This window comes from Oreochromis aureus, linkage group 1 (assembly GCF_013358895.1).
Source record: "Oreochromis aureus strain Israel breed Guangdong linkage group 1, ZZ_aureus, whole genome shotgun sequence".
In the NCBI taxonomy this organism is placed as follows: Eukaryota; Metazoa; Chordata; class Actinopteri; order Cichliformes; family Cichlidae; genus Oreochromis; species Oreochromis aureus.
In genome coordinates, this window is record NC_052942.1 from 39,498,207 (window position 1) to 39,515,753 (window position 17,547).

The following is a 17,547-nucleotide window of genomic DNA, read 5'->3' on the forward strand; positions in this document are numbered from 1 at the left end:
TGTTTCAGCATTTCATTTTCACAGCTTGACTGAATACCCTGAGTGTATTCATGTGTTCACGGATGGTGCTAAAAGTCCAGATACTGGAATTACAGGGTTTGGGATTCTGGGAGTAAGGGCAGGCACTTGTATCATTTTAAGAAGGAGGTGGCAGGGTGTAGGTTGTATAGGGGTAATAGGAGAGAAGAGGTGGTCATTACCAGGCTTAGACTGGGACATTGTGCATTAAATAAAACACTACAGGTGATAGGAGAACATGAGACGGAGCTTTGTGGAGTGTGCCAGGAGGAGGAGGAGACGGTAGAGCATGTAATACTGCGGTGCAAGGGTTATGATGTGGAGAGGGAAGTTCTGCAGAATAGATTGAAGGAGTGGGGAATTGGGGAATTTAATCTGAAGAGTGTGTTGGAGGGTAGTAGGGCACAGGTGAGGGAACTGGTGGGGCTTCTGAAGGTTATAGGTGTTTATGGAAGAGTGTAAGGGTTTTTTTGTTTGTTTGTTTGTTTTTGAATACAGATTGTAAGCTCACTGTCGGACCCATACTCCGGAACAGTAGGAGGCGGTAATGCTCCTTTACGTTGGTTGCCAACCGCCGTTAAACACAAAGAAGAAGAAGAAGAAATGTAATGACGTCAGCGGAAGTGAGGTGTGTGATTCAGTTGCTAAGCTGCAGCCGAGCAGTAAACGGACCGTCAACAAGTTGCTGTCGCCGTCTCACTGGATCAACTTTAAGCCGTCCGCCGGTGACCGACAGACGGAGGTAAGCTGCCCAACGCCAGACTGCGTGTGCTCGGTCAAAGTTCCGGCGGGGAGCCGCTGCTCCTGACGTCGATGCTCTGCCTCAGTGTTCGGCTAACGTTAGCCTGGAGCTCGGTACGGCAGGTGTTTAGGTCAGCACCTGCCACAGAGTCAGAGTTAACGGGTTAAAGTGGGGAGCAGACAGACCTCCTCTGGTGTTTTAGTCTGAACATGAGCTCGTCTGTGGATTAATGAGCTTAATGAAGAACCTTAATGAGATTACCTGAAGTTAGCTGAAGCTCCAGGAGAGCAGAGCAAACATTTGAGCTCATCAGACCTCCTGACCACAACAGCACTGCTCAGTTTGTTTACCAGTGTTTTCATATACGTTATGATCTGAGAAAAATGCGCCAGTTTTCTTAAAGCAGAACAGAAATGTTCGTTTCAGTCTGCAGACAGTAACAGATGAAGGTTCTTACAGATTTTAAATATTATTTTTGTGTTAGAAAAATAGATATTGTCTGAGCAAAGCTTACAGAGATACAGACAGGAATACACGTTTGGATGAAGATGACAAATATCGTATTTATCCCATATTTGGGAGACTTCTGTTATAGCAGGAAATGAATATCAGACACCAACCGATATCACCTGATAACACCAAACAAGATTTATTCTGTTTGTTTGTTCATTTGTAAAATCTTGTGTTTGCGGGTGAAGAGTTATGTTATTAAAGTGCATGTTATTAAAAAGAAAAAGCTTGAAGGAGTTTTTTTTATTAGACTGAAAGAAAATAGTTTATTGAGGTAAAACTGAGCATTTCTGTTACGTTTGACCTAAAGCTGTCATTTTGTTAGCATGCACAGATCTATCAGCTGATCACTGTTATTAGCTGATATCTGCATCTGATCCTCTACAAACAAACTAGCTCTCTGTGTGTGAGATTTCAGTTTCATACATCTGTCCGGTTCTGATTGAACTTAAAATCGTTCAGAGATGGAGATGAAGACAGTTTAGTTAAACGGTCATAAAATACTTTCAGCCAGAGATACCAGTGTAACCAGTTTAATGGAGACACATGTCTGGCACATCATACAAACAGCTTCAGTTTTACTGCTAAAATGCCGCACAGTTCAGTACTGACTTAAAAGGAAATTAAAGTGTCTGTGCAGTTAGCCAGCACTTTTGAGTTTTGAGAACAAAAACTAGAAAATGATGCATTAGCTTATAATGCGCCTTTGGAAGCAAAATCTCTGATTAGATCTGTGAAAAATGGCTGATTAACCGACTCCAACACCAGCTGTAGTTTCCCAGGAAGACAACAAAGACAGTGGACAACACTGAGTCCTGACAGCTGGACATCAGCTGTTATTGTTTGATAAAGATGGATGTTGTGAGGAAGTAAAACTGTATAAGAAGAAGGTAAAAATTGTGCGGTTTGCTTTGAGGTTGTTGATGATGTATCTGCACCGTGGCTTTATGGATCTAGAGAAAGCAGATGATAGAGTGCCACGAGATGAACTGTGGTACTGCATGAGGAAGTCGGGAGTAGCAGAGAAGGATGTGAGGGCGGTGCAGGACGTGTATGAGGACGGAGAGAGACAGTGGTGAGGTGTGTGGTAGGAATGACAGATGGGTTCCTTCTTGTTTGCTGTGGTGATGGGGACAGGCTGATAGACGAGGCCAGGCAGGAGTCTCTGTGGATCGTGATGTTTGCAGATGACACTGTGAGCTGCAGTGGGAGCAGGTGGAGGGAATGCTCTGAAGACAAGAGGAATGAAAGTCAGTAGGAGGAAAATAGCTGAACCGAAGAGGATAACGTGCCACTCATCTCTCTCTCATTCACACAATGAGAGAGGGACGAGTGGAAAGGTTAACATGCAAGGACCAGAGGTAGTGCCGAATTAATAATTGTTTCTGAGACGTGAGATGTGGGAATTTATGGATTTAAAATTTATTGCTCAGGCAGTCTCAGAAAAGGCAGAAGTGTGGCAGTTTTTTTATAAAGCTAGGTCTTTAACTGTTGTTGACTTCTACCCTGACTTCCTCTTTGGCTCAGCCATTATAATGAAATCATTCTGGTAGTTGATTTTAATTGGGATCGGTTTTCTCCTGTGTCTGATTATTTTAAGGCACACTGTTTTTAAATCTAACACAAATTATTAAAGCCCCACACACCTTATTCCCCAGATAAGCCGTCTTTGATTAATGTGCCACATAATTTCTCCACAGCAGTTTTACCAGCGACTTGACTGATTGCTGCGTGGTTGGTGCTGCGAGGAACAGTTTCATGCTCTGAGCATCATCACAAACAGGAAATTAAAGCTTTTACGTGAGCAAGCCTTTCTTCACGACTTAATGAATTTTAATTGGGTCCGTATTACATTGATGGACGGTGTTAACTTAGCTTGTAAATATTACTCTGAGAGTTTTATCTACCTTGTGGACAAACATGCTGCTTTTTGCCAGGTCAGAGTGAAAGGGGGCAGGACAGGAAACAGCCCTGGGCAGCTTCGAGAAAGTCCGACTCTGATGCCAATGGTTAAGGTTTGGCAGCTGCGTAATAGCTTCACTGCCTCCATTAGGAAATCCAAATGTGATTACTTTCTGATCTTAACCACTGACAGTCTCAGAGACCCTGGGACGTTTTGGCGGAGTATAAATTCTCTCTCTGACAGCTTTGAAGAGCATTAACATTAAAAAGTCACCGGTGCAGACAATCTGTCTCTGTTCTTCTTGTGTCTGCTTGCAAACATCGTAGATGAGCCAGCGTCTTATATTTTTAATCTTTCCATACAACTGAACACCAGAGATGTGGAAGTGTGCCTTTGTACTGCCCTCCTGAAAGGTGATGATTCTTGGATGGTAATAATATAAACCAATCTGCAAACTCTGTATTTTAGCTGAGATTCTTTAATGGCTAAGGAATAATCAACCTTAGAGCTATCAGAATGAAAACAATATTTTATCTCTCCAGTACTGTAACTTAAAGGTTTGGTAAATGGACTGGTTCTTATATGCGCTTTTCTACTCTGTCTGAGCACTCAAAGTGCTTTATACAACTAATTCATTCACCCAATCACACAAACACTTCTTCTAAGCTCTTAAGTGCTCTATCTAACATTCATACACATTCACACTCTGATGAATGCATAGGAGAGCAACATGGGGTTAGTATCTTGCCCAAGGATATTTGGCATGCAGACTGGAGCAGCCTGGGATCGAACCACCGACCTTCTGGTTAGTGGCTGACCTGCTCTGCCACCTGGCTGTAGCTCAGGAACTTAAAGTTCTCAATGATATCTACGAGGCCCTGGAAGCAAAGAAATACTGCGCCCCTCTTTTTATTGATCTATTGAAAGCCTCCGGCACTGTTGACCATGGGGTTTTATGTCAGAGGTTATTGGAAATGGGCCTTTCAGACCAAGCTAAGTACCTTTCTCAGCATAAGCAGTGTGTGCAGTTTAATGGTCTCTCTTCCACTTTTTAAAATGTGACTGATGGAGTGCAACAGGGTTCTGTCTTGCGACCTGCATTATTTACTATTTATGTCAGTGATGTGGGACAAAATCTAAATGCAACTGCCCATTTTTACGCAGATGATTATTTATGGTAATAATCTGGTACCCTGGTATCTACATGGTTTTCGAACATTTGCAGTTAGCTTTTGATCGTACACAGTCACAGCTGTTTCCGCTAAGGCTGTCTTTGAAATGTATTAAAAAAAAACACGGTTGTGTTCTTCTCAGAGGGTTCAGACTCTTACAGACATCGAGTACCTGTTGAAGCTAGGCTGAAGCTGGAGTTTTGTTTTTCTTAGAAATGGATCGTTGGACTTTGTTTATCACGGCATTAAGATTTATCACCGGCTGTAAACCTTTAGCACACCACTGTACTTTATATTCACTGGTTGATTAGTCCTCATTTGCCTCACGCAGGATCGTTCATTGATAGCATTTTGTCTGTAAATTCATTTCTGGTTTACTCGTCTCCTATTTGTCAGATTACATGTAATCTGACAAATAGTTTAGTCATAGTCTGTGGTCTCAGGGCTTCTTTACATTCACTGTTCAGACCTCGGAGAGAAGGTATTCTCCTTTTCTGTCCCGTCCTCGTGGATTACATGACAGAAGGATTTCAGGCTCTGTTGATTTTGCTCGTAGACGCATAAATGGGTTTGTGAAATCATCACTGGGAATCTTGTTTTTATATTTTGACTGTGTAGACACTTGGTAAAATATTCAATATTTTATTGTTTAAATTTTATTGTTGTTATTTTATTGTGCCTGTTTGGAACGGGTCTCTGTTGTAAATGAGGCATTGAGTCTCAGGACTTTTTGTATAAATAAAGGTAAAATGAACAAGCACTTGGTGACAGTGGTGAGGAAAAACTTATTGTCACAGGAAGGAACCTCGGGAAGAACCACGCTCGGGGAGGGGCAGCTATCTGCCGTGTCCGGTTGGGAGTGAGGGGAGGAAAAGAAAACACTCAGTGCATCATGGGAATCCACTACCCTGTCAGGACTCTTGCTGCAGCATTTTGGATTAACTGAAGGCTTTTCAGGCAGTTTTTAGGACATCCTGATAATAAAGAATTACAGTAGTCCAGCCTGGAAGTAATACATGCATGAACTAGTTTTTCAGCATCACTCTGAGACAGGATATTTCTAATTTTAGAGATGTTGCACAAATGGAAGAAAGCAGTCTTACATATTTGTTTAAACTGACTCCAAGCTTCCTCACAGTGTTACTGGAGGCCAAGGTAATGCCATCCAGAGTAAGAATCTGGTTAGATACCATATTTCTAGGAAATTAAAGGTCATCCAGGTTTTCCAGTTTAAATACTTGGGGTCAACCATCCAAAACAAAGGACGGTGCACAAGAGACATGATGAAGAGTGCAGGCTTGGTGGAGTGGGTGGACACTAGTTTCAGGGTGATTTGTGACAGAAGAATGGCAGCCAGCGTAAAAGGGAAGGTTTACAGGGTGGTAGTGAGACCTGTGTAATGTGTGGTTTGGAGGCCGAGCTGAAGACGTTGGTATCTACACTGGGAGTAGAAATGAGTCCATCAGAGTGAGAGCTCAGCGTCAGAGAGCCGAGGCTGAGACGGTTTTATATATCTTATCTCTTCTATGACTTATTTATCACTGTGTTGTGTTCCTGCGGGTGTTTGACGCTCAGTGCAAACACTAAATGAGGAGCTGATGTCCGTCTCATGAATTAACCTCAGCCGGGGTCCAGTCATCAAACACAGCAGCCAATCTCCCAGTATGACCAGTATGGCTGCCTCCAGCACCACCAAGATCGCATGGCGCCTTCGTGAGTATTAAAGCTACTCAGACAGTCATCACACCCTTCCTGTCCAGCAGCCCAGCCTGACCTGAATTTGTCCCTCCTTTGTTGCCGTACAGAGGAGTTCGAGGCTCACTCCAGCTCCATTTCCTGTCTGGCTCTGGGGAAAAGCTCGGGCCGCCTGCTGGCCACAGGAGGAGAGGACTGCAGGGTCAACATCTGGGCCGTCAGCAAGGCCAACTGCATCATGGTGAGACCTCCTCAATGCAAAATGCTTATTGAATAAAAGATGAAGCTCATTTAGGAAATTATTGTTTCCATTAGTGTTCAGGGGGACAATAAAGCAGGAGATGAAGGTGGGCTTATTTTGTGATTGACAGGTGGCGTGTTGTCCCTCAGCAGCTTCACTAACATCCTTCTTTAATATACAGTCTGTGTTTTGAGTCCTGTGTGTGAGAAAGGAGGTGCAGTTTTTAGGTGATGATGTCTGTTTTGACTGTGTTTCCTCTCAGAGTCTGACTGGTCACAAGAACCCAGTGGAGTGTATCCATTTCAACGTGTCGGAGGAGCAGGTCGTCGCCGGGTCGCAGTCTGGTTCAATACGAGTCTGGGACCTGGAGGCTGCCAAGAGTGAGACTCTGTTTGTTCTGTGGCTACGAGGCTTTAGTCAAAGCATCACCGCCTCTAAACTGTCTGTGTGTGGCATAATTTATCTGCACAGGTGCTTTAGATCAGCAGTGGACAGCATGCAAGGTTCACACTGACTAAGAGAGAAGTGAAGTAAGAGAAGGCTCGAACCAGTCGATTAGAAATATGACACACAAAGAACTGAAATGTGTTAAAATCAACGACTTTGCTTTTTTTATGAGTGTGGTGAGTTTTTTATAAATTTCTGAGTGTAAAGTTTGAGCTCTGCTGCCTGAAGGACAGAGACAGGACATCCGTCATACCACATAAGTACACCTGTCTGATTGAGTATATGTTGTTATTATTAGTATTTTTCCATCTACTCTTATTTTGTATAAATTGATACAGCTTTAGTGTTCGGTCTCAGGCTCTAACAGAGGATGTTGTACCCCGCAGTCAGAATAATCGTCCGTCCGGTCATGCAGAGGCGTTTTAATGCACCTGAAGCCGGTTCTTTTAGAAAACATGGCACAGTTAGAAAGAGATGCAAAGAGGTGACCCTGCTGCTTCCTGTGCTCAGTTTTAAGGACTCTGATGGGACACAAAGCCAACATCACCAGCCTGGGCTTCCATCCCTTTGGAGACTTCCTGGCCTCCAGCTCCATGGACACAAACATTAAGGTAGGCGTGTTTTCCTGTGTGAGAACATCTTTGAAGTCATAATCCACTTTAATGAAATGTCTCTTCTTTTCTGTTGCTGCTGTCAGCTGTGGGACGTGCGGAGGAAAGGATACGTGTTCAGGTATAAGGTAAGTTTGTGCTCAGGATAACAGGCCGGCTTCTGATATCCTGCTCGAATCCAGGTGCACATTTCTAACAGGTGGACAGTGGCTGCAGGTGGATTTGGGTAAACACACCTGTGGTGACCTAATAAAGTGTCATCTGGACGTTTGCTTCAGTGGAATCTGATCTTTTATGCAAACGAGTTAACCTCATCTGACCTGGAAACAGCACCGTGTGAAAAGTTAAATCCTGATTATTTTCAGGTTTATGACAGATTTTTGATGTTTTCCAGACTTTTAAGCCCCGCTCTACATTCTGATGTTTGATTTCCACAGTTGTACCATCAAATACAAAACAAACACACACACAGAAACTTGGTCAGTGTGAGCCAAAGCCGAGGACGCCCAGAATGATTCGGATTAAACTGTGTCAGTCGGAGCTTTTATGGAGCGTCTTACAGTAGACGGCTTATTGCATTTAAAAGAACTGAGAGACTTCAGTTCAATCTTATTTATACAGCGCCAAATCACAACATCAGTCACCTCAATGCACTTTATATTGTAAGTTAAAGACCCTACAATAATACATACCAACAATCATATGACCCCCTATGAGCAAGCACTTTGGCGACAGTGGGAAGGAAAAACTCCAGAGCCAGGCTCAGGGCTTCTACTTTCCTTCAAAATAAGTTTCACATGAGTCTTGATAGCAAAAATCTGACCTCTGCTGGTGTTCGTCTTACAGGGTCACACTCAAGCCGTGAGGAGTTTGGCCTTCAGTCCTGATGGGAAGTGGTTAGCTTCAGCGAGTGACGACTGCACCGTCAAGGTACCACCTGATCTGACCTACAGGCTTCTTTTTTTTTTTTGTTCTGCGTTTCACCTTTAATGTAATAAAATATATTTTAAGGATTGTTTAGGATTGTTTTTCCTGGTACTTACATGTTGTGGGAACTCTGACTCTTTAACAGTAGATGCTGAGAAACCTTCAGAGTAACTATAACCTGCAGGAGTTACAAGATGCTGTGAATATAAACTGTGAAGCAGAACATCAGCAGCAGGATATTGTTATGTAAATTGGTTGGATGACGTTAACATGTTCCAGCTGGTCCTGTAGTCACGTGTGTCACTCTCTGTCCTAACTCATCACCACAAACACCTGAGGCGCTGCTCAGAGATCAGACTTTCATTAGTTAAATGTCTAATAATGAGACAGGCCAGGAAAAAAGAAGAAAAAAATCTTCCCATAAAATAAAACGAGCGATGGAATTTTTTAAAAATAAAGTAATAAGCCGTACGTGTGACGACTCGTTAGGCTAACATTTCATCGATGGTTAGAATGAAATTTCATTTCATTTGCAGCGGTCTGATGTTCGGGTGATTGAGAGCATCTTGGGAATTTAAAAGTGTGAACATGATGTGTTTATTCTGTAAATGCTGTGAAAGCATCAAACTGGCAGCATCCTGTAATAAAATGGCTGATTCTGATTGGCTGAAGGAGGTGAGCTCTGCTCTCTTCCTGTTCGATGTCCTTAGCTCTGTCCTCTTGTCTCCATCAGCTGTGGGACCTGGCTCAGGGGAAAACCATCACGGAATTCAAATCTCACACCGCCCCCGTCAACATCATCCAGTTTCACCCCAACGAGTACCTGCTGGCCTCCGGAAGCTCCGACAGGTACACCGCCGCAGGCCGAGCGCTTACAGACGCAGCAGCTTGGAGCTGAAGGAGCGACTCATGAGTGAAATCAGTGTTAGTGACAGTTTGTGGCTTGTCAGGTTTTTCTGTTTGTGCATCAGCAAAATGACACAATCCCCTCGTGTCATGAAGCTCAGAGGCTGAGCGAGGATGTCCGCTCTCTGTGCCGCCAATATTTTATTTTGGTGCTGAGTTTGATTGTTTGTCGTATTTTTTTTTTTTTTTAAATTTAACATTTCTTTTAAATTCTTAAATTCTTTTACTTTTTTTCACATACATGTCCTGTGTCCTCTACAGTTCCTCTACATCTGCCACTAAATCATACATTTATAACTAAAAGTAAATAGGAAATATAATATAAATATAATAAAATGGAAATATTAACTCATCTTTTCTCCAACACGACCAGCAAGAAAACTCGTCCAAGTCCAATCAGTATTTAATCATTTCTTTATTTTTGCATATGAAGTATAAATAAGTATTCCAACATTAATCGCTTAAATTGATTATTATGTTTAATTTAAGGACACCGACCTGGTGTTAGAGACACAGTTTATAAGTTACACCAGCAAGCAAAACTCCAAACATCGGGATCTTTGTTTGTGGCCTGATTGTCTGATTGTCATGTGATTGTGATGGATCCACGGTTAACGCTTTGAATATGTCACTTCAAAGAAATGAGACATTTTGTAGGTTTTGGGCCTGTTTTAGGGACAGAACAGGGAGCAGCGTCATTTTTATCTCAAACAGTTTATTAATCGGATAAATCTTACTCTCATTTATGAGAATAAGAAGTGACTCAAACACATATTTTTATAATGAATTGAAGAAAGCATCTTTATATTTAATGGTTTTAAATATATTGTTTTCTTTGTCTTTTTCTATAAAGCTTGTAGTTAGAGCTCGGTTAGGTGACCATAACCATCCCTCAGGTAGGGCTGCTCAATTAATCGAATTTTAATCATGATTACGATCTGGGCTTTCAACGATAATTAAAAATGACTGAGCCGATTATTAGCTCCTCCTCTCGCGCTGCTCCGTGTGGCAAATCGAGCGCACCTCTCTGCGTTTCGAACACCGTCACAACAATTAAGAGGACCCAAGGGAAGCTCGGAAAGCTAAGCAGAAGTTATTTGGAGAGGAGAGGATAATGGCTGCTGAAGAAAGAATGCCGCTGGTTGAAAAGAGAGGTAAAAGGACTTCAGTGGTGTGGAAACATTACGGGTTTGCAGAGTCAGACGTGGATCAAGTAGATATAGTGTGTAAACTTTGTAGCTGCACCACAGAGCAACACTACAAATTTATTCAATCATTTAAAGACCGCTCACAAAGTGACATACGATCAAACAATGAAGGAACATAGAGAAAAACTCTCGACAACATCTGCTTCATCCTCACAGACCTCCATTCACGCTACCCTGTACAACGCGACTAAATATCCCAGCAGCTCCCAGAGACACAAGGAGATAACAAACGCGGTAACGTTTTCCTCGCCAAAGACCACTGCTCAATTAACACAGTGAACAACCAGTATTGTGCAGGATTTTGAAGTTCACTAAACATAGATGTTTACATTTTTCATTTATTTTTTATATTGCAAACATTTCCACTGTAATCAGTATTTGCACACTATTTTATATTATTTTTTGACATCTTTAAAGCCATTATTCAATACATTGTTATTGTTAAATAAATATCATCAAATAATCGAGATCTCAATTTCAGTGAAAATAATCGTGATTATCATTTTTGCCATAATCGAGCAGCCCTACCCTCAGGTTCCTGGGGACTTCCCATGATGCACTGAGAGGGGCACTTTTCCCCTCTGTTGTTTGTGTTTTGCCCCGCCTCCCTTCGTTCCTCTTTTCCCTTTCCCCTCATTTACTGACTTGTCACGGCTGATCTTGGATCTGTTGGATGTCTCTTCCTGTTTCTTAGCCGTGTTGTAGCGTCTTCACCTGACAGTATAAAACACCTACAGGTGTCTCTAATGAACTGCAGCTGTATGAACCCTGCGTGTGTTTGCAGGACCATCAAACTGTGGGATTTGGAGAAGTTTACGATGATTGGCTCGTTGGAGGGCGACACGACTCCAGTCAGGTGAGTTTTTCCCGTTGTAGCAGGGTGTTACTGGAATGTGACTTCCAACGTCTGACCCCTGTCCCTGTGGTTTCAGGTGTATATGTTTCAGCCCAGATGGCTCCTGCCTGTACAGCGGCGCCACGGACTCGCTGCGGGTCTTCGGCTGGGAGCCGGACCGCTGCTTCGACGCGGTGTCGGTGGGCTGGGGGAAGGTTTCTGACGTCGCCATCTGCAACCAGCAGCTGGTGTGTAGCTCCACCCACCACTCAGTAACAGTACTGTGCAGAAGTTTTAGGTAATCTTAATCTTCCTCCTTTTCCACATGTCAGATCGGCGTGTCTCACCAGCTGTCGAACGTGTCGTCCTACGTGGTCGATCTGAAGAGGGTAAAGAAGAGCGGTGGCGCCGTGATCCAGGGGATCATCCAAGACAACCAGCCACTCACAGAGCCGAAGGACGCCAAAGGAGCGGCACTGCGAAAGAACTACGAGAGACCCACGACCACCTGCAGATCGCAGAGGTACAACACGCTGAGAGAGAGAGAGAGAGAGACAGACAGACAGACTCTATTTTGTTTTAATTTTGTTTTTTATTTGTGCTTACGCTCGGCCTCTGGACGGCGACTGTGAGCACGACTGCTCTGAGTACAGTCAAAGCAAAGAGTCTTTGTGAGCTTACACAACAAAACCTGCAAAGGTTAAAATCGTATTTGACTTCAGCGGAAAGTTTCACTTCCAGATTCTTTATTAAAAGTAAATAAAGTAAAAAATGTGCAGTTTTTCTTCTAAGAAAAAACAAACAAATGTTTGTGATGTCATCAGGTTGAAGCACCGTTCAGAGTCTGACAGGCGGAGCCCCGAAGGCGAGAGGCGGAGCCCTAGCGAGGACGAGGCGGATGAGAAGCTGTCGTCTGCTGAGATCCACAACGCTGAGGACTACAAGGCCATCTTCCAGCCAAAGAACGCCATCTGTAGGTGGACCCGGAGCATCGCAGCTCAGATGTTGAATAAAGAATACAGTTATACACACATATAACAAGATCTGTAAATTATTGCTATTAAAAAGGACCCTGAGTTCATCTTTAATCAACACTGCACCAACAAACTCTGTGTTTAGTTTCCCTCAAAGCTTCCATTTCCTCACCTGTTGATCCACCTGCAGCATCGCCATCAGTTCTGCTCTGGCTGATTTTGAGAATCAGGCCATATTTGAAAAGTCAGAGGAGTGAACATTACTCGCTGTAAGAGCCAAACAGCACAGGTCCTCCACAGGATGGGAGGATCTGATTGGTTCTTTGTGCCTTTTTCAAATATTCATACTAACGAGGACAAAGACACGAAGCACCTCTCGTCATTTCTTTTAATGCCTTTTGTTTTCATGTCGGTCACATTTTATTTTACAGACTGAGCTCCTTGTTCTCCTCTCTTCCAGCTCGCACTCCTCCTAAGATGTCGGAGCCTTTTCCCGCTCCTCTAGAGGACGGTGAGTCCAGCACAGCTTCATGTTTCTGTGAGACATCAGGAGACGACGTGCCTGCGCTCCAACTCTCTGACATTTCAGTTTATAGATGAAACACGAACAATAAGTCATGTGTTCAACAGTGAGCACTAGTCAAGTGAAAAACACATGACAGAGGTGTTGTTTCAGCTCCTGTTTTTTTGGTTACTGTGTCGTTTCCTGATGATCTCTTCTTCTCCTCAGAGTCCATTTTGGCGATCAGCCGGCAGCTGAAGGACATGAAGTCTCCTTTTCCTGATAAACAGCAGGTCAGTGAACGCAGCAGCTGCAGCCGTGTGTCTGTGTGGAAACATGGACGCATTAGGACAGAGGACTATAAATGGAACGAACCTATCAGAACTCAAATACCTGCTGTTTACATCAAAGTAGTCCTCCAACTGCTCTTACTGCACAGCAAGATGTTTTCTCTTTTTTTTAGTTAAAGATTTTTCTTTGTCTTCAGAAAACCAGTTTAATTCAAAACCATGTAAAACCTTTAAAAACAGTGTGACTTTAGACTGAGTAGCTGTGAGAAAGACGCCGTCTGTGCCGGCAGGTGAGGAGAGGAAGCTTCAGTAACGTTGGCTCTGTTTCTGTTACCTCTCTTCTAAACTAATTCTAGAGATTTTAAGTCGCTCTGCACTAAACAACTAAAACGATGTGAGAGAAATAATTTTGTAATAATTTATTATTTCTGTCATTATTAACAGTTTTTCCAAAAATCAAATGCCCATAAAAACAGCTGAGATCAGAGAATAAAGGCTGTGACTCCTTGTGTCTGTTGTTTTAAAGGGTCCTCCGCTGGCCGCCTCCACTCCCGTGGTGAGGGTGGAGCCTACGGTCATTTCCGCTGTGAAGCGTCCGTCTCCTCCAGCTGCGGGCACGGCATCCTCCAGTCACCCCGCCTCCACCCACGCTCCCACCCAGCCCCCCGTCACCACGGCCAAATCCAAACCGCAGCTTAAAATCATCTCGAGCGCCAGGAACGAGCCCATCGGGCTGAACGTGGCCGACTTCCTGCCCGTGAGTGCACGCGTCAGTGTTTTTAGATTCTTGCGACAGCTTTGCTGAGCTTTAATGATGCAAATAAATCTGAACGTGTGTGGTCGGTCAGTCTTCACCCAACCACAGATCTGGAGCCCTGAGTGACGAGGAGGCCCTGACCCAGATGAAGAAGGGTCACGAGACTATGTGCGTGATGCTGAGCAGCCGACTGAAGAACCTGCAGACTGTCCGAGGGGTGTGGACCCGAGACGGCATCAAGGTGAGACCGACACACCGGTACCAGCAGCGTGTGTGTGTGTGAAGGTCATGACCTTTTGGCGGTCTTCCGCCCGGATACAGCTGCGCAGCTCATTCATGCAGGACGTTCTTTTATTGTTTTGTTTTCAGTTCGTTTGTGTCAATAAAATTATTTCCAAACTGCTTTTTGTTTGTGTGCAGATCGCTCTTGACACCGCCGTCTCCATGAGTGATCCGTCCATAGTCGTGGACATCCTGAACATCATCAACCCCCAGCCGTGAGTCTCACACACACGCACTCTCACACATACACACAAACCTGTTTTTACATCTTTGTGAGAACCCTTAGCCACACCTTGACTTGGCCGCTCCTCAGGGATGAGAATTTCACACATCTATCCAGTCAAGTTAAATGACTAATTACTGTAGAGTTATGTGCCGCTTGTTTAATTAAAGACACAAAAAAGATCCGCTTATTCTGGAACAATAGGCCATTTTGTCCCCACAAGTATAGTAGCATGCCAATTTTCTGTCCTCACAAAGATGTCTAAACATGTACACACACATGTACATACACACACTTCTCATTTTATACACAAGTACAAACCTTTATTTACACTGGAATTCAAAAACAAAACCTTTCTTTGTTAGTTTATCCCAACAAATCTAAAAACCGTGAAATAAGCTGAAGATTGGTGACGTTCTACTCATCGTTCGCTCATTAAAATCTAGTTTGACCTTTTTTTCAGTCTGTTCTGTTTCTAATAACTGAAAACTTATCGGATGAAGGTTTTATTGTGTATTTTATTTGGATCTGTCTTCTAAGTTTCATTTTGAAGATTTGGACCTGCAGTTGTTTGGGGGTTGCTGACCTTTATGAACGTATAAAACCAGATGTTGTGCTGCTGTTCCAGATCTCTGTGGAAGCTGGACGTGTGCATGACCGTCCTTCCTCAGCTCGACAAACTGCTGCAGAGCAAGTACGAGAGGTGAGCGGCGCCGATGTAAAGTTTCTGTTGTTCAGAGACGGCGTGCGAGCGTTCAGCAGCAGAGGGTTCATTTTAAAACAACGTCAGCATCTTTGCGGGCATTTTTATCCAAGTGTGACGGGTGACTTCGTACATGTGGTTTCACCGTTACAATGAGAGAACTGAGTTCTGATGATGCCTCAGATGAACTGCCGGGAGGCATTTTAAGATGGCAGCTTGGGTTGCATCAGAGATGATTTCGTCTTCTCAAAGTGAATTTATTGCCAACCTGAGGTCACCCAGAGTACTTTGATTGTCAGGAGGTGGAGCAGATCTCCGCTTCCTCCCGTCCTGAACCTGAATCTGCCCCGATGCTTCCGTCAGTGTGTCGGTATGTTGTGTAATTCGATCATCCAATCAGCTTCCTTCTCTGTGCGTTTCCTCAGCTACATACAGACCGGCTGCACGTCTCTGAAACTCGTCATGAAGCACTTCTGGACGCTGATCTCGGACACTCTGAAGGCCACGCCGTCCGTCGGGGTCGACATCACACGAGAGGAGCGGTGAGTCTCACATCTGTCCAACAGCTGCTTGACTGATTTACCAGCACCATCAATCAATCAATCTGCTGATTACTCAGATTACTCTGAGGAGGAAATGCCCCAAACCTCGGCTGACTCCACCTCTTGTTCTGTGTGGGACGTTTTTAACACACCTGTTCGAACCCAGAAACTTGATTCCTGCAGTAATCGCTCCTCAGCCGGCTGCTTTTCCCTTCCATGTCTAATCTTTGCAGTCTGTGCATCTGTAGGAGTCACAGCTGTATTTTAGTGACTGTAGTAGGTTTGTTTGTCCAGCAGGTGTCACCTGTGTGCTGTGGGCGAGGACGCAGACCCTCGCCCACAGCACACAGGCTGCTGAGGTTAAATGACCTGAGATGAGCTTCAGAGGTGGGGCAGCACTCATTCTGTGTGCCTCACTGCATTTGTTGTGAATAAAGGATGCTTCAGTGTCTCCTCCTCCAAAGGAGGTACAAAAAGGAAACATTAAACCACCTTTGATTTAGTATTCAGACGACAGGAACCTTTGATAACGACTGTGTTGAGACTGTTCTTCCCATTCTATGCAAGGCCACCTGGGTTGGCTGGAAGACTGTTTACTTAGCCTGGCAGGGCGAAGGACACTGTCTCAGCTGAACTCTGGACACACACACACACGCACACAGACATATATACACATGCAGATGTACACTCATCCCCCCTCCAAACGCCTTCGACGCTTATTCCCTTCCGATGCTGACGGTGGATCATGGAGACCAGCGCTTATGCTGCAGACCCGGATGTACTGTCTACATTGGATGTCTCTCACCCTTTACCCACCCCTGTTGCTTGTCATGTGTTTCTTTGGTGTATTAAGAGTTTTTTTTCATGTGCAGAGGTGTTTTTTTCTGTTCTCAAACTGATCTCCCTGTTGGAGCTCAGTCTGGCGGGAGTTATTTTTTTCTCCTTATCTTTCCTCATGTTGTGCTTTTCCATGTTGTACCCCTCTGACCTGTCTTCCCCATGTGATGTTTGTGTAATGTATGTATGGTCGGACGGCGCTGGCACGGCTGGCAGCCTTAACCCAATTTCCCTCGGGATGAATAATGTATGATCAATCAATCAATTCATAAAAAATGAATTTAACTGTAACCAGCGACAGTCAGTTTTTCTTATAAAGGTTTGTACAGAGATAATGCATGTAAATCAGACCAGACACTGGAGCAAAGATGTCCCATAATTCATAGCAACACATCATCATCATCGATGGTGGTTCATTGGATCACTGAAAGTAAACTGTTTTAATTCGACAGACTCGCCGACGTCTTTGTCCTCTGCATTTGAGCCTCTGATGTTTTTGTGCTTCCAGACACCAGAAGTGCCGAGTGTGCTGCAAGCAGCTGAAGAACCTGAGCAACATCGTGAAGAACAAGGCGACGCAGGTCGGTCGTCATGGCAGCACCTTCAAAGAGCTGCAGCTGCTCATGGCGCCGCTCGACGACTCGCCCTGAGGGCGGCGCCATGGATCAGCTGACTCGCAAGACCCCGCACTTTGTGTGTCCTTCTTTTGTCACGACTCTCTCCTGAGGCCTCCGTCACAGAAGAAGAAATGTTTTAATGCTGAAGACGTTAAGTGACACTCAGAGGAAGACGAGAAATTAAACCGCCGCTACTGTACGAGCGGGTCGGGACTCGAATCAGGGAGGAGTCTCGTTCTCGTATCGGAGGCGCTGGCGGGAATGTGCCTTCAGAGGTTTGGATGTTTAAAGAGTGCTCACAGGTTCGCACCACGCGAGAAAGGCGGAGTAAAGATCAGCCGACAGAGACTAACCGCTCTGAAGCTCGAACGTTTGAATCTGCCATGTTCAATCCCGTAAACCAGCGACGCTTTTAAAAACGCCTGAGGGCCAAAACCAAACTCCAGCTCGGACTCTGTGCACACGTTTTCACTTTTCTACCGTTCACTCTCTCCACTGTGTTCATGTACAGCTCTGTTTATTTAAATAAAGACAAAATAAAGTTAGAATAAAGTCGACTTTGCTTTTGTGTGAATATCACTTCAGAGGATCAGCCAGCAGGAAAC

The 17,547-nt window shown here is 44.2% G+C and overlaps 1 protein-coding gene across 2 annotated transcripts; it reads left to right on the forward strand.

Moving 5' to 3' along the window:
• Positions 1-618: 618 nt before the first annotated feature.
• On the forward strand, positions 619-17,499 carry katnb1 (katanin p80 (WD repeat containing) subunit B 1). Of its 2 annotated transcripts, none has more exons than XM_031750897.2 (20): positions 619-760; positions 5,970-6,058; positions 6,151-6,281; positions 6,544-6,661; positions 7,239-7,339; positions 7,426-7,467; positions 8,186-8,269; positions 9,000-9,115; positions 11,165-11,236; positions 11,313-11,463; positions 11,548-11,738; positions 12,040-12,188; positions 12,650-12,700; positions 12,920-12,984; positions 13,508-13,738; positions 13,830-13,979; positions 14,159-14,235; positions 14,872-14,946; positions 15,372-15,488; positions 16,834-17,499. In XM_031750897.2, exons 1-20 carry the CDS (start codon positions 627-629, stop codon positions 16,973-16,975), a joined length of 2,286 nt encoding a protein of 761 aa, XP_031606757.2. In that variant the 5' UTR covers positions 619-626; the 3' UTR covers positions 16,976-17,499. The 2 variants fall into 2 exon arrangements, with proteins under 2 accessions (XP_031606757.2, XP_031606756.1); XM_031750896.2 differs by having other exon boundaries at positions 649-760; positions 5,921-6,058.
• The last annotated feature ends 48 nt before the right edge of the window (positions 17,500-17,547 follow it).